The sequence below is a fragment of the Sparus aurata genome, chromosome 2 (genome assembly GCF_900880675.1).
Source record: "Sparus aurata chromosome 2, fSpaAur1.1, whole genome shotgun sequence".
NCBI classification, from domain to species: domain Eukaryota; kingdom Metazoa; phylum Chordata; class Actinopteri; order Spariformes; family Sparidae; genus Sparus; species Sparus aurata.
Genome location: NC_044188.1, coordinates 34,360,067 through 34,376,007, shown reverse-complemented (window position 1 = coordinate 34,376,007; position 15,941 = coordinate 34,360,067). Strand labels below are relative to the sequence as shown.

Genomic DNA, 15,941 nt, shown 5'->3' with positions numbered 1-15,941 from the left:
TAAACATGTGACAAAACCAAGAAATGACTACTGTGACTGTTAGTAGGAACAACAATGTTTGCAACAGAAACATCGCAGTAAACTCAATATCTGGAAGAAGTTTAGGAATTGTGGCAAGATAAACAGCCGACACAGACAGCTGTCTTATTTTTCTTAACTCTCATTAACAAGCAGTTAGCTTAACAAACACAAATGGACACTCTTCTGAAATATGACTCATATTTAAGCAGGCTGTTCTACTTTCCCTGTTCTACTTTCGCCCAAGTAGCTGAGTTGTTCCACTGATGAGAGCCTGTCATCTAGCAAAAGGTAAAACCAAATCCAAGAATCCAGTTCAAGAAACTGCTTATTTGAAGAAGGCATAAAGTGAGGATTTCCCATGGATGTAAAATGTAAATAACATGTGGCTTCAGTCCACATTGATGGCTGCGCTGTGGCACCCACTTCCTTGTACCTTGAAAAGGTAATGGATATGACAGTGTGCTTGTATGGATAGAGATGTTCTCCAACCGGCCCGAAGCCTGGGCCTGTAAGACAGCTGATTTTGTTTCTTTAGCAAAATGCTTGCCCAGAAGGATGAAGATGATGAACCTCCATGCCATGCATGGGTCTATGCAAACATTCTGCTCTACATTAACCTCTGCTGTACAGTTTATCCACAGATAAGCAAAAGCTGTCCAGCCCCTTCCTAGTGACCAGCTGTACCACGCCCTTCAACCAGGAGACTAGGTCTGCATCAGAGAGTTCGGCAGAAAAACGCCCTGAAACCCCGCTGGTCGAAACCACAAAACGTCCTGCTTACCACTAACACAGCAGTCAAGTGTGAGGGTTGTTCCACTTAGATCATGCATCCCACTGTAAAAAGACACCTCCACCATGCAAAAGAAATCAGAAGGGTCCCTCTACATCCAGTGGGCCATCTTCCTCATCACCTATGGAGCCATAAAGTGTTGGGTGAATCCCTGGGATGACCCTACCCCCTGAAGGAGAACACTGGCACCGGAGGCCCAGAAGAAGTGGTACACCAGCTTCCAGAGGAACCAAAGAGCACCAGTTTACTGGTATTTGATTAAACACATCACCACAGCAAACTACTCAACAGGACTTGAATGATTTCTTCTGCTTTTGTACATTTACTTCCCCTCCACTACATTTTGGAGGCAATTAACGTCTTTAGTACAGTAGCACAATTGTTAGCACTGTTGCCTTGCAGTTAGAAGGTAATGAGTTTGAATCCCACTGAAGCAGGAACTTTCTGTGCACAGTTTGCATTCTCTCAGTGTTAGGTTTCCTCCACTTTCCCCCACCATCAAATGTGCACACCAGGTTAATTCTTCAGTCAGTGCTGTTACGCACCCTCTGATGGAAAGGCTCGCAGAGAGGGTGTAACATATTTAGACATCAGACATCAAAATGAAGGATTACATTTTTATTTAGAAATCAAAAGTACATATCAAAAGAAAGGTTAAAGATCCCAGCTGAAATAAACAAAAGAAGGGGAAATCACTGGCCCAGCCACGCAGTCGGCTGTCACACCCAGCTTAATGTAATCTTAAATTATCTAAAGAAAACCGAAAACTAGATTGCTGGTGATCTCCAAACAAATCTACAAATATATTAACAAAAGAAAACAGAAACCCCAGCACCGAAAAACATGTGGGGGAATAAATGCAACATGGCACAGCTTTTGCCCACTGCTCCCTCGGGGTGGGTAGAGTGCAAAGTACCAATTTCACTACGTTGTCCACTGTATGATGTCTGACCTTTGTTCGTTCGTTTTCTTCCGCTTTATCCATGCGGGTTGCGGGTGATGTTACCGCTTTTATACCACCTTATTCAAGGTGGAGCGGGGGTTACTGGGGCCAAATCCAGTGACTCTATGGGTGAAGGCCAGGGTACTCCCTGGATGAGTGGCCAGCTCATCGCAGGGCCCTTACTGATGGCAGTGGCTGCCACGAAGGTGCCAACTGCACATCAGGAGCAGTGTTGGGGTTCAGCATCTTGCTCAAGGATGCTTTGGCATGTAGCTCAGTCTTGCCCCGGGGAGCCAGGGATTCGAACCAGCGACCTTCCGGTCACTAGTCCTCAGCTCTACTGCACCACATTCATTTGCTAATTTTTGTTAGCATACACAGTACCTGAGAATATTTAGTAAACTCTCAAAGGCCTATGTTTATCTGCCTCAAACATCCAGTAGAGTATTTGTCAGGATAAAAAGTATATGAGCTGTGACCTTAAAAAAAAAATCATTTTGTTAGTTGCTAATGTGTTTTTTCTCTCAGGGTGTCCCAGGTTTGTAATGGGAATCTTATCTGCCTGTGTTATTTATTGGACTGGTGTGCTTATGTGCTGTAAACACTTGCTAATGTACTGTTGTTAAGCAGTTTTTTCTCTATGACTGACATATTTGTTGTCACTGAGAGTTGGAAGAGCTCTTGGGGAGCCAGCTCGAGAGACATCTTCTATAGACATGAAACAATGATGAATACAATGCATTTAGAAATGTATTCAAAATGTATTAAACAAGGAATAAAACAATCAAATTCTGGTAGTTGACTGACTGAACTCTGGACTCTTACATTGTGCCCTATGAGCCTAATTCTGCTGAATATGAACCTTATGGGAACAGTTCACCCAATAATGAAAATTCTGACATTATCTACACACCCCCATGCCAGTGAATAGTCAGGTGAAGTTTCCTAGACCACAAAACATTTCTGGAGCTTTGCAGCAGCACAGCATTGCAGCATTGTCTTTAACATCTGAAGAAGCATTTTACTTGTTTTAAAACATAAAAGATTAAAAGAAAAAAATTATAAAATGGCTTAAAACAGCTCGTTCAGCATTTCTGGAGAAGCCAAGAGATTTGGAGTAGATTTAAAAAGACTATAATTCTATTCCTATTACTCCTTTATCAAAGACACAAACTTCACTTTAGCTGCTTAACTAAATAACTTATTTATTTGCCTTGAGCTAGGTTTCCCCGGTATTTGTCATGGCTTTAGAGCGGGCCGGCTCTACGCAGGGGCAAGAAGGGGCAGCGCCCCCTCAAATCAAAATTTTAGAAGTTGAGAAAGCACATTTTAATATAGTCACAAAATTAATATATTGCAAGTTCACAAAATTATCTGCAGTCGCAGAAAAATCTGCTGGAAAAGGGACAAACACAGTAACTGCTTCCCTCTCCTCTCTCTGTCCCTTACCTGCGCTGTGCGTGTATTCACAGGTTGCGCAGCACACACACACACACACACACACACACACACACCCCTCCCCTCCCCTGAACCCTCAGTAAATATCCAATCACTGTTGCAGTATGCGAAGGAGCCAAGACGTAGCCTAAGACAGTGTAGTGTCAGGTTTCACCACGGCCACGGAGCGGGAAGATTTAGAAGAAGCAGCAGCGCCACAAGCACGGAGATGAGTGCCCACGTCCACTGGACGTGACAAACTGAAGACAATGGTCTGTGTCCAGAGGCGAGCTGGCCATAGGGAGGTTCGGGAGTATTCCCGAACAGACTGTCTGTTCCAGGCTTAACCGGCCGGTGGTCGGAGCCTTTACCCCATAAAACGGCCGCAGGTGGCACAGAGTGGAACGTCAGACTGGGTCAAACTAATATTTAGCATATTAAGGGGGGATACGAGCGGCCCCTCCCAGCATCAGCTGATCCTTGTTTCTATTAAAATATGTTTGGCTCAGTCAGTCATTAAACGTTATTTTCCTGTTTAAATAAAGAAAGAGGAGCGGGATAAATTCAAATGAGCAAACATGCTAAAAAAAAAAAGAAGCCGGAGGGTGGAGCAGAAACATTAAGGGCAAAAAAGAAAAAACGGTTAATAGGGGATGCAGTCAAATGCTCCAAATTAACAGAGCTTTTGGTGGTGGAGGGGTGAAGGTCAGCCCGGCTACAGTCAGCCAGGCCAGTGAAGACACGACCCAGCAGGGTCACATTTCCTTATTGCAAAAGCAAACATATTTCAGGAGAGAGTCTGTGTTCAAAGTTAAAAAGATATTATTTGAATTTATAGGCTATACATCCTGTCTTTTACATCCTAACTCATTTATCATTGTTGCTGTTGTTGTTATTATTAGCTGACAAGGCCAGTGTCAGTCGTGGAGTTGATGCAGAGGGACAGGGTAATGCCAGTCATAGGAGTGAGGAGGAGGAAGAGACAGATGAGGGACAGGAGAAGGAGGAGGAGGAGAAGAAGGAGGAGAAAGAGGAGGAGTAGGAAAGTGGAGCAGGAACCACCAAAAAAAACATATTGCAAAAGTGCATTGGATCAAAACAAGCTTTTGAACATGTGAGTGTTATGGCATGTTATGGAGTACATTATTGTGTAAATAGGATCATAATATCATTTCAGTAATGGATAGGTCTAAGGTGTTACTGTCAGATAAGAATCACCTGCTGTGATCTTGAAATAAATCTTTATTCAATAGTTTCCCTGCCTCCTGGACTTATGAGTACACCCACAGCACAGTAGGGTTTCTTGCAACTGAACACAAGTCAAAAACTGAAATACTTTGCAGAATAAGTGGCCTTTGGAATTTGGAACATGGTGAAATAATAATTGCAGTGCATATTCCCACTTAAATAAGCACAAACCCTTTGACACAGTAGTGCCAGAGCATCAAGGGCCCCTGGCGATGTGGAGCCTGGAGCTGACATTTGTGTTGCACGGTTGGTAATCTTGCACTGCTCCCCCTCTCTGCCTGAAATAAACAGATACAGTGGAATAAAGATCTTGTTATCCATGTTTGTGATGCATAGGTGTCCTTCCTCACGTGTAAGGATACTCTGTCTGCATTCAACCAATTAGATGTTTAATTTGGTTTCTTGTTGAGCTGGATGTGCTGCCTTTTGCTCTGTGATACTCTGAAGTGAGCGAGCTATGATGTTTACTGAATTAAATTCAGGTGTGAGTGACTGCAACTCTGGATGGACAGACAGATACGCTCCATTCATGGGTGAAGCAATTATTTTCTGTAGCTTTTGCTGTGGGATGGCGTTAATTACTGCCTTTTGGTTCAAATCATTCAAACATACAGTTAATAGCTGCTGGATTTCTTTGCTCCCTTTGCACAATGTCTCAGCCTAGTGGATTTGTATTTGTGTTGGTCTGAGGTTTGTGGTCTGCAAAATATGCAAAACAAGTTTTAGAAAACTTCTTGGAAATCAGTCAAATCCATGATTACTTAGAGGGTAGAAAAGTTCACTGCACAATTTACACACTGCTGGGGAAAAGCCCTCATATTTTCTACTGACATCTTGGAATGATTGAGAATATACTTCCATGACGCTGGGCAAAAAAGAAAAAGAAAATCTGTGTATGAATAGAAAAGAGAAGCAGCTGAAACTGACCGAAGTGATTGATTTGAGACCAATTAGTGACCATTTGTGTTCAAAGAGCCCGCTAACATATGTAGATGATGGTTGAAGCTATCATAAATTTGCATGTTGGTCTAAATATGTGTGTTAAAATACAGATAGAAGTCTTCTTGTCCTTGATTCTTTATTCACCAAACACGGAATGTGCACCACAGTCTTGACAGTCTTGTCCACAGGGTATGGAACCATCTGATATGAGAAATACCATCTTGTTTATACACTGAGTTTTCCACTGATTTGAACTTTTGGACCCCTGTCAATTTTCTTCATAAGAGTTACAACTGACCAATAAAATGAGATTCTCAATCTCTTATGTGGGGACTAATACAAAAAAGGTGCCTTAACCTTCAACTTACTTCCTGCTGGGGTCCTGGGGGAAGTTATTTGGTACAGAGGTTTCTGACGATGAGAACACAGGATGTCAGAAAAGGAAATGAGTCATGTGATTCAATGTGAGAGACTCTCTACTTAACTATGGAGCTTGGACACAAATAAAACAATGTCTCTTCTCTTCTATGCAGCAAAGCTCTAGAAAACATTCAGAATGGATTAGTTAACTCTAAATTGAAAATATGATTATCTATTCACCCCCATGCTGATGTAAAGTCAGATGAATTTTCCATAGTCCACAAAACATTTCTGAAGCTTCAAAGCAAAACAGCACTCTTCTAAACATCCTATATCGATCTAGCTTTACTGTAGCATTTAAAAGCCTGGGAAATATCTAAAGTGGGACACATTCAGAGAGCATACGTTTAAAGGATATGTAATGGATTTGATGCTTTTCTGGACAAGTAAAAAAATTGGAAAAGTCAGGATGTCACTATAAGATTTCATCCTTTGAAGATCATGAATATCCACAGCAAACAGACTGAACAAACTTATTAAAAAGGCAGGGTCTGTTTTTGACTCTAAACTTGTCCCCCTGCAGGAGTTGGCAGAGGACAGGATGCTGGCAAAACTGCTGGCAATCATCAATCAATCAATCAGACTTTATTAATACATTGTTATGTAGCACAAACTGCTTTACAGAGTTAAAACAGCAGCAATTAAGTAAAATAAATCAGTGAGTAATAAATAATAAATAAATGGTAATAATAAAACAGGGCAGTAACAACAGGTATTGCGGAACTGAGGAAACGCTATCATCGATGTATTTCACTGAGGAGACACTAGAGGCAGTAAAATAAAGATAAAATAATAAAACTCTAAAAATAAGAATGATAAAATACTAAAGGAGGTTTGGAGTCTAAAACGGCTTTTTAGTTGATAAAATAAATAAGTAAATTATGAATAAAGTAAAACAGGATAAAACAAAATAATCAAAATAAATAAATGAATAGTAAGTGAATAGATAAATAGAATAAAGCCAGGTTTAAGCAGAATACAAGCCAATAAATAAATAGAATTCAGCTAAAATCCAGCCTAGAAAGGAAGGTCTTAAGGTTGTTCTTAAAAGTATCAACATTCTCCAGTGCCCTCAGGTCCTCTGGGAGGCTGTTCCAGGCTGTGACCAGAGGACCTGAGGTTCTGGAGGGTTCATGCGATAAAAGCAAATCTGATAAATAGGTTGGGCCAAGGCCATTAAGAGCTTTAAAAACTAATACAAGGATCTTAAAGGCTGCCTAGGGGAATGGCACAGGAGATCGTTCCTACCTGGGGCCCGTTGCACAAAACTAGGATAAGGGATTAAGCCGGGATATCTTGGTTATCCTGGCTCAACTTATCCGTGATCTGGTTGCACAAAAGTGGAATAGGGGGCAGTAGGATATGTTATGGTATAAGTTACCATGGAGATTTATTCTGTGAAGCTAGCCTGCTCCAGACCAGGCTAAGTTCCAGGATCTATTTAATCTAATCCCTTATCTCAGTCAGCAGTCACCACAAATGGAAACCAATAGTTATTCCACTGCCCACTACACATTGTTATCACATATAACTAGACCCACTGTCATTATTTAAACGTTTGTGATCATTAATTTGAATCATTTTGAATAAATAATGATTTTAGATGATGTTTCTATCATTAGATAATTTACAGTTTCCCATAGACTATAAGGCTATATATAAAATGACGGAATATTAGGGCCACAGAGAAAGAAAAAAAAAATTCACAGACTTCGAGAATAAAGTCATAAATTTACGAGAATAAAGTCATAATATTGTAACCCGTTGTTTTAGAGGAGGAGAGTTGTTAAAATGAGGGCTGTGGAGCATTTTGTGGAATTGTACTTCAGTATAGGTTTCACAAACAAGGAGATACTTAATCTTCTGGCACATCAGCATCACATTGTCATAAGTATCAGGACTTTAAAAAGAATATGCAAGAAAATGCATCTTTTACGCAGAGAGAACGAGTCTCATAAATGTATGACTTTTTCTTTCTTCCTCAGTGTGGCCCTAATACTGCGTCGTATGAAATACACATCCCATATAAATATAAATACACATCAAAGTGTAACATTATATTCCTTTATTGAATAAGGACAAAGCAAAACAGGTAAACCATCAGCTCCTTTCAAAACCGAAGTCACACAGTGACTCTACAAGATGGAAAGCACAGAATCAAAGCATATTATACAACACAAGGATAAATACACATTCAAAGGTCTGTATATAATACACCCCGCATGTCTGCACACTGAAATAAATGCAGGACAAATCCATACACATCAAATGAACAGACAAATGAATGGATGCAGTAGCCTCCCTGCACGCTTCAGTATACAGCACAAACATCATAAGAAGCCAAATCAATTTAAATTAAATAAAAAATTTTTTTTAAAAAACACAAAAAAACACACAAATTCCTCTGCCACTGCAGGACATATTTAACTGAAATTTAATGCATGCATAGTAACTAAAATAATTTAACACATATTGGTCCCTTACTCGCCATTGTCAGAGCAGAAAGGAACACACCATTTTGGGCCTGCATATAGGCTATTGGCTCATTTGACTTTACGTGGATTGACCTTTTATTTTTTTATTTAAGATGTGTCATCTTCTTGGAGCTGGGGGAGGAAAGGAGAATAATGATTAATACATTTGTGTTACAGTCAGCATACAGTGTGCATTGAAGGCATAACTCACCTCCCGCTCAAGTTTTTTTTATTTCAAGGTCCAATTTTCTAATTGTCTTTTTTTTATTTCGGACTCCAGTGCAAGGTTTTCCATCTTTTTCTTCTTGTACTGCATATCTATATCTACCAGTTGTATTTGCCGCCGGAGTTCGTTATTATTATTATTATTATTGTTAGCTCATCTATTTATCAAAGAGTTATACAGTCTGATGGAGTTACATTTACACAGTTTCACTCATATCTGCAGTCCATTTCAATAAAAATTCAACTGATTCATAATCAGAGTACAACTGCGTTTTTGGAGATGTGAATTAACTATTTGGATTATAATTGTGATGTTTCAGCGGAGTGTTGAGTGTATAATTGTGCACTACTTACGCATTCAGGCGGTCAGCAATACTTTGCCACGCTTTTTCTCTTTGCTTTATCACTGTGGCGGTGTTGCCTTTCTTTTTAATTATGTCTTTTACCTCCTCGTATGCCTCCATGAGGATTTCTGCCTCCGGCGAGGAAAAGTAAGGCGCTCTACTTGCCATGGTGAATCAGTGAATCTGTGATCGGTGGCGGGGTCTATTTGAGGGAGCTGTGAGCGCGCACTTATCCAGGATTGTTTTCACCTGGCTTAATGAATCCGTGTCTGCTCATCCTGGCTTGGTCTTTGTGCAACCAATTAAGCCTGGACGCTCTTGTTTTGGATTCATTGAGCTCAGCTCAGTCACTTATCCTGGATGTCTTAATCCTACTTTTGTGCAAAGGGCCCCTGGTGGCATCAGGCTTTACAAATCTCAATCCATAACATACAAATAATATTTGTGCTTTAAATGATTATATCTGTAAATAAAACTGCACCTTATTCTCTTGCACCTTAAGTTCCACATAGCTCAACATTTTATTTTATTTTATGACTGCTTAAGAATTTGATTGTATATAGTACTTTATTGTTCCATTGTTTCTTCATTTGCCCCTCCATCCATCCATCCATCCAATCAGGGCAACCTTGCTTGTAACCTCCTTTGCTTTATAATACTATAGAATTTGACTTCACAATTAACTTTTTAGGTTTAGTCGAATTGGATGAATTGTTATAAAGTAAAAACTACCCAAAAGTATCAATATTTGGTACATCTTTCGAATACTTTGGAGTATTTCTGAGTTGTAACTAGCAGGAATGTTGATGATATAATGATTAATCATGGTTTAATCATAAAATCTTAATATGGACAACCTTTGGGTTGCCAGGTTGTTACAAGTCCCTTTGGCCACACATCATGCTTTGTCTTGTTAACTACTGTAGCTATCTCATTCACCAGGATGACCCTCCAATGGATATACCAAAGTCTGGGGGGAAAAAAGCTACAAGGTAGCTAGGCAAAGTTCAAGTTATCAATAACTTACGGAAATTTGCAAATGCAGACTTTATGGCTTTTATAAAATGAGAAATCAAAGTGCACTTTGTAACACCAGGAGATATTCTTTACTTTCTTTCAATACAATTCCACAAAAATCAATGCTAATACTTATGTCAACTTTAGAATGCAAGACTTTGGCTGTATCATCGCTCCTCAGTTACAGTCTATTAAAGAAGTTGATAAATAACCAGTCATGTGCCTCATGTGAGTGCACAGTGTTGTGCCTGCAGATAAGATACAGCCATAGTATCAAAGGTTAAACACAAGGATTGAGTACTCATTTAAACTTTACATTCCACATGATCTCAGTGCAGAACTTTCATTTGCATGTGTCCAGAGTAAATGACAAGTGACATGAAAAAGTAAAAAAGTGAAACAGCCAAAGCGCTAACCAATAGTAAAGCACAGCTCACCTTATTTTTGTGTCAGAAAGTTCTGTTTTAAATGCCAGAACCTGCTGGAGGGATTATGTATCTTATTGGGATCACGTTGGGATAACCCACGAAGAGCTGAAAAGGACGTCCGAAATACCATACTGAGCCTGCTGCCATCACAACCCAACCCCACATATTCAGAAGACAGTATGGATGGATGATGATGTGAGCCATCATAACTTTCTATTTTTTATTTATAATCATTGTTGTTGCAATGTTCTTCGTACAACTGTTTAAAGTAGGGTTGGGCAGATCGATCCACATATCGATAATATCGATACCAAGGTGAGTATTGGTATCGGATCGATACTAGCGTGATGTGATCGATATTTTTGTTGTAGTTTCTCTTCTATAAGTTCAGCAAATCACTTGTATTTCTCCACAGAGTTTGTGTAATTGCAGCGTCTCTTATGCGCAGCGCTCCTCTCCACCTCTCTCACTCTGCTCACTCAGGTTCACTGGGTGCCCCTTAATTGTTTTGCTGGAACTCAAAAATATATACTTATTTTAGGATATATAGGTTAGCCTACCTCAAACCTGAAGTATGAATATGGCACAATATAATAACCCTTTTGTATATCTGTTGAAGGAACATTAGTATTCCTATTAAGGCTACATGCAGATAGGTCATAGATTTAATTATGTTAAATATTATTTTTTTATTTGATTTAAATCCTGTGTTTTATTATTGTCATAATCAGGATCAAGTCATGATGTAGTAGAAGTACATGAAGTACAAAATCATTAAATGATCGGGAAGTAAAAAGGGAAGTAAAAAGTAAAAAGTATTGGTATCGGCAATACTGACCCTGTAACCACTTGGTATCGGATCGATACCAAAATTTGCAGTATCGCCAAACCCCTAGTTTAAAGTTGTGGGTTTCTGTTTCTTGGTGTGTGTGTGACAGTCTCCACCCCTGATGTTAGCTGGAGACCCCCACATAGATCAGATTATAACTCAAACTCGAATTCTGGTTGGTGGTCGTATTAGCTGACTCTCCTTGCTGTGTGTCCTGACCTACCAGATTAGCTGCTGAACTCGAGCCTGTCACTGCAAAGGGGTTCACTCATACTTCAGCTCAGGGAGCATTTGTAGATCAGTACAACCGTTAAAATCAGACTCAGACAATCTGAGTCTGGAGTTGAACTGGCTCTATTGCACACCATTACATGCATCATGTGGGACTTTCTGATTCACTTCTGCTTGCAGATCAAGTTCACTTATTCCTCTTAATGAGTTCTATCTAACCTCACAATTAGGGAGGGGTGACTTATATGGGGCTGTAACGATTGTTTAGTACGGAGGACGGCTGCATAACGGTCAAGTAACTATAACTAACTATACTAATATTGGGATATCTGGCCTGACTATGTGACCTGTACTGACCTTTGAATATGAATGTGCTACCCTAGTTACTGGGACAAACAGAACATTTAGAAATAGTAACGATATCATATTAAACAAGCACACACACATAGCCATGTGGGGATGTCAAGTCTCTCCAAAATGGCGTAGACGGGGAAATGTGACGAAACACCAAACTGCATCATGACACACAGTTCTGGCAAAATAGGAGAGCACACATACACACACACATGCACACGTAAATACACACACATACACACACGGATGTGGAAGAATTACTGGAAGTTGCACACTTATTCAGGGCTGGATATGGAACAAATGGGGAAACAAATACCAAGAACATCATGACCTTTTGGTGTTTTGTACTGTATAACTGGGATGAACAGAATTTGAGGGATAAAATGTTTGGTCAGTCCAGAAATAAATGGAACCCACTATCTGCAAGTTCTTAACCTCTCCGGTAGGTGGGCCTGAAGTACCAGCGTAAACACTTGTGCAGCATTTACGTACTAGTAGCTCCTGACCTCCAATGTGGTAACTGCACAGTCCCATAGCTCCAGCAAACAGCAGTCAATCATGTGTCTTCTTTCTTTAAAAATGTTAATTTTCATTGTTCAAATGTTCCATATTTTTTGGTAAATTATGTTCTACTAATCAATAAATTATGAATTGGTTAATTGACTTATACAACTGAAATCGTTAGACTTATAGAAACTCATTGTTAGTTGGAGCACTTGACTATATTATGTATGTAGGATTTAGAGAGAGGGTTAGGCTTAGGGTTTAATTTTGACATGCAAGCTGCTTATTTCTTATTTTGTTCTTGGATATAAGAAATTGAATTGTTGACTTGCCTCAATCAACCCACAATCTAATATAAACATTAATTGTACTAGATCTGTATGCACATTGAGCGTACATTTAGGATTTATAATCATGATTTTTATAATTTTTTATTCAGTACACTGATTCTTTTACAAAATGAGCAAACAGTCACTGGAGATCAGCTTTAATATCTTCAATTGTTCAGACCAGAAGCATACAAAATATCATCACATTCTGTACAAAAATACTTTACAGATGAATCCTTCCCCCTACTCTCAAAAAGGAAGTAAAGAAAAACACCAATCCAATTCTAACAGTTTTGTCCTAAATCTATGTATAAATAAGACTGAAGTACCAATCAAAATGCTCTAAAATGGAACCCTTGAACAAACACAAACACTGTTAATTAAATACAATCTCCAGCACTGTATTTACATACATGTACAAGGTCATTGTGTGACTATGTTTTACTTGGTTCCACTGTACTGGTAAAACCCATTACATTCAGTGAGTATACACACACGCACGCGCGCGCACACACAAGCACACACACACACACACACACACAGTTCTTCTTACGTGATGTGGTGTACACATGCCCACATGAAAAAACTTGTATCTGTGGCAATAGCACACGTTCTCTTTACTATTGAAACCATTGTTTCCAGTATCTCTTCCAGTTAATTGTTCTCCTACAGGAGTCACAGTAAGACTGAACAAATAGAAGGTTCATGATCCTTTAGTGATGATGATCATCTGATTGATTAAAACAGGATGTCATTTAACGGTTCTATTTGTTACAGCAACACAAAGCCAATGCTGCTATAATATACAGTAATTTAGGACCAGCTTTTCATATATTCCTGAACTTAAAAAGTGCTATTTCAAACATCATGTCAAGTATTTCTGCAGAGTGACAACTAATTTTTACAGGGTGCAGGGGTCGATTTGAATTATCTTGCTTATATCATGGCAATCATAATATATTATTGATTATTCAGATTTTCAAAGGATCAATTCACTCAAATAACTTTCATACATATTTCCTCCTGTGGTATCTGTCCATACTGGTTTTCTTTGTTCAGGTTTGGAGATATCGGTCTCTGAGATTTCAATACAATGGAGGGGTAAGGGATGCTCTTTTTTGGTGTTCACAACATTGATAATTACAGTTTACAAACCAAGCGTCTCTTCAAGGCTGTACTTATGCACAGCGTTGTTCCATGTCCATCATCTTAGTTTAGTGTGTCAGCAAGCTAACAAATTAACAACCTTTTCTAATTAGCACTAAACATCAAATCACAGCAGAGGCTGGTGGAAATGTCCTTAGTGTGGCAGTTTGTATTTGGTCATAATCCAAAGAACTGGAGAAACTGAATTTGACATGATGGCATGAGATGAAAAGTCAGATCATCACCAAAGTCATTGCAATACATTTCTGAATTAGGTATGGACCAAAGTGGTGGACTCAACCACGTAATTTTGCCAATCCTAGAACCATGCCGCTAGTATTGCTAACAATTAAAAGCAACAGTGTCCGTGTTGCTCTAGATCATCTAGAGCAGGGGTGCCTTAACCTTTCCCTTGGATGAAACTACCACCTGACAAAAGCAAACAGCCATTGTGTTGTACTGTATTGTTGGGATGTGAAATGGTCGAATGATGTGAAGTTCCCTTAATTGAGTGACTTCCTGCACAACGAGTCAACATGCCCAACAAACTCAGATTATGAGAGATAATTAACATTTAGTGATCCTACAGATAGAGAATTTTTACCTCACAAATGATAAGACAGCATAAATGTTATACGTTTTTTGGTTTTTCTGGCTGGGTAATTTGAAAATTATGGCCAGCCAACTTGGCCTTTAGGCCCAACTTTGGGGAGAACTGATCCAGAGACAGTAGTTTTCATGGGAATCAGTTCCACAATGTGTTTTGTGGACCAGGACACTGTTTCTGCATAGAGATGTTCCTTTTTCACCAACTTCAAATTCCATTCGCCCCAAAAATATTGGACTGGCGACAGAAATCTCAGACTAAAAACATACAGTAACCCCAAACCCTGGGAGAGTGAAACAAACAAACCTGCATAGAAAGATAGCATTACAGGTATGTACAATATAGTGGTTATTTGCCATTTGAGTGAGCTGACATTTTGTGTTGGCAAACTTGGAATGAAGCTATTTTACAATAATTAGGGTCATAGCTAAGCAAAAGCTGAAACCAGCAGCCTTCCATCTATAAAACTGTTATTAGGTACTGTGTCCCTGACATACAGATAGATATAAAGCTTTATATTCACAGGGAGCTATAACAGCTAGTGGTAAGAACCAGCTGGCACAAAGGATAACAAAAGAGAATTGTCTCCATTCTCTGTTTTTACATTAAACTCTGATCAGGAAAGACAAATTATATGTAGCCGGTATTGTTAAATGAATGTTATTGTCTCATCTGCTGACTGGGCTTTGACTGACAGCATGTCAGGTATTAATATCATGATTTATGATTTATACATCCTTATGACTGTATACCAATTACTTCCTCTGTATGTATGGTGCATATGGTGTATGCTTTGGGCATCAATTAACACAAATGGCAATATCTATGTCTGATGTGTGTTACACGTTTTTTCTTACTTAGAGTACCCAAAGTTAGACTGTCTCAGCTGTATCCCTCTGTCACATGAAGAATGCTTATTAACAACACATACAGATCACATGTTAACACCAGGTGAAAACAGGCTGGATATGTAACAAGTCTGACAAGAATATTGGGGAAAAAAAATAGCTGAATCAAATATAAAGAACGATCACATATGTCTCTCAGCTGCTGTATTTGTACATGTCTAGACAGTGTGCATGAAGGCCCTGATGAAAGTGATGTCTCAGACAGTGATGGTGATCCCACAGCCTTCAAAAGGAGAATAGTGGAGTGAGAGGACAGACACCAGGAGTGTTGGAAAACAAGTGTGCAAAAAAAGAGGCACAGAAACAGAAGAGGAGATGTAAGGAGGGAGACCATGGAGTTCAGACACAGCAGGAACAGGCAGAGGTGAATCAGTCAGCAACCAGAGTAGGGGAAATAAAAGAGAGAGGAGAAAGGAGGGATGAAACTGGGAAATATGAAACAGAATATTTCTGCTGAATGTGAGGGACACTATTCAAGTCTGAAAAGAAGGATACAGGAAGCACAGAGGCAGCAGCAACTAAAACACCATGGTTAGTATAGCAAAATCTGAGTCTTATTAGATCTTTCCTCAAAATAGAACATAGTAGTCTCATTGGACAAGATAATTTATATATGTTGGTACTCTGCAAGACAGCTTCATAATATACACTTTTCTTTACAAAATCCTATTTACAAGGATGAACATTTTCATTGGATTGGTGGCGTATTTGTTCAATTTAGCTCCATCTCATTTCTGTTCATGT

At 39.2% G+C, this 15,941-nt stretch overlaps 1 protein-coding gene across 1 annotated transcript in view; it reads right to left on the bottom strand.

Moving 5' to 3' along the window:
• Positions 1–12,678: 12,678 nt before the first annotated feature.
• The window catches only part of LOC115596658 (kinase suppressor of Ras 1-like), a 69,761-nt gene continuing 66,498 nt past the window's right edge, over positions 12,679–15,941 (bottom strand). Inside the window, exon 20 of the mRNA XM_030441936.1 lies at positions 12,679–15,420. Coding sequence (XP_030297796.1) covers positions 15,333–15,420 — 88 coding nt within the window. The 3' untranslated portion in view covers positions 12,679–15,332. The remainder of the gene's footprint in view (positions 15,421–15,941) is intronic.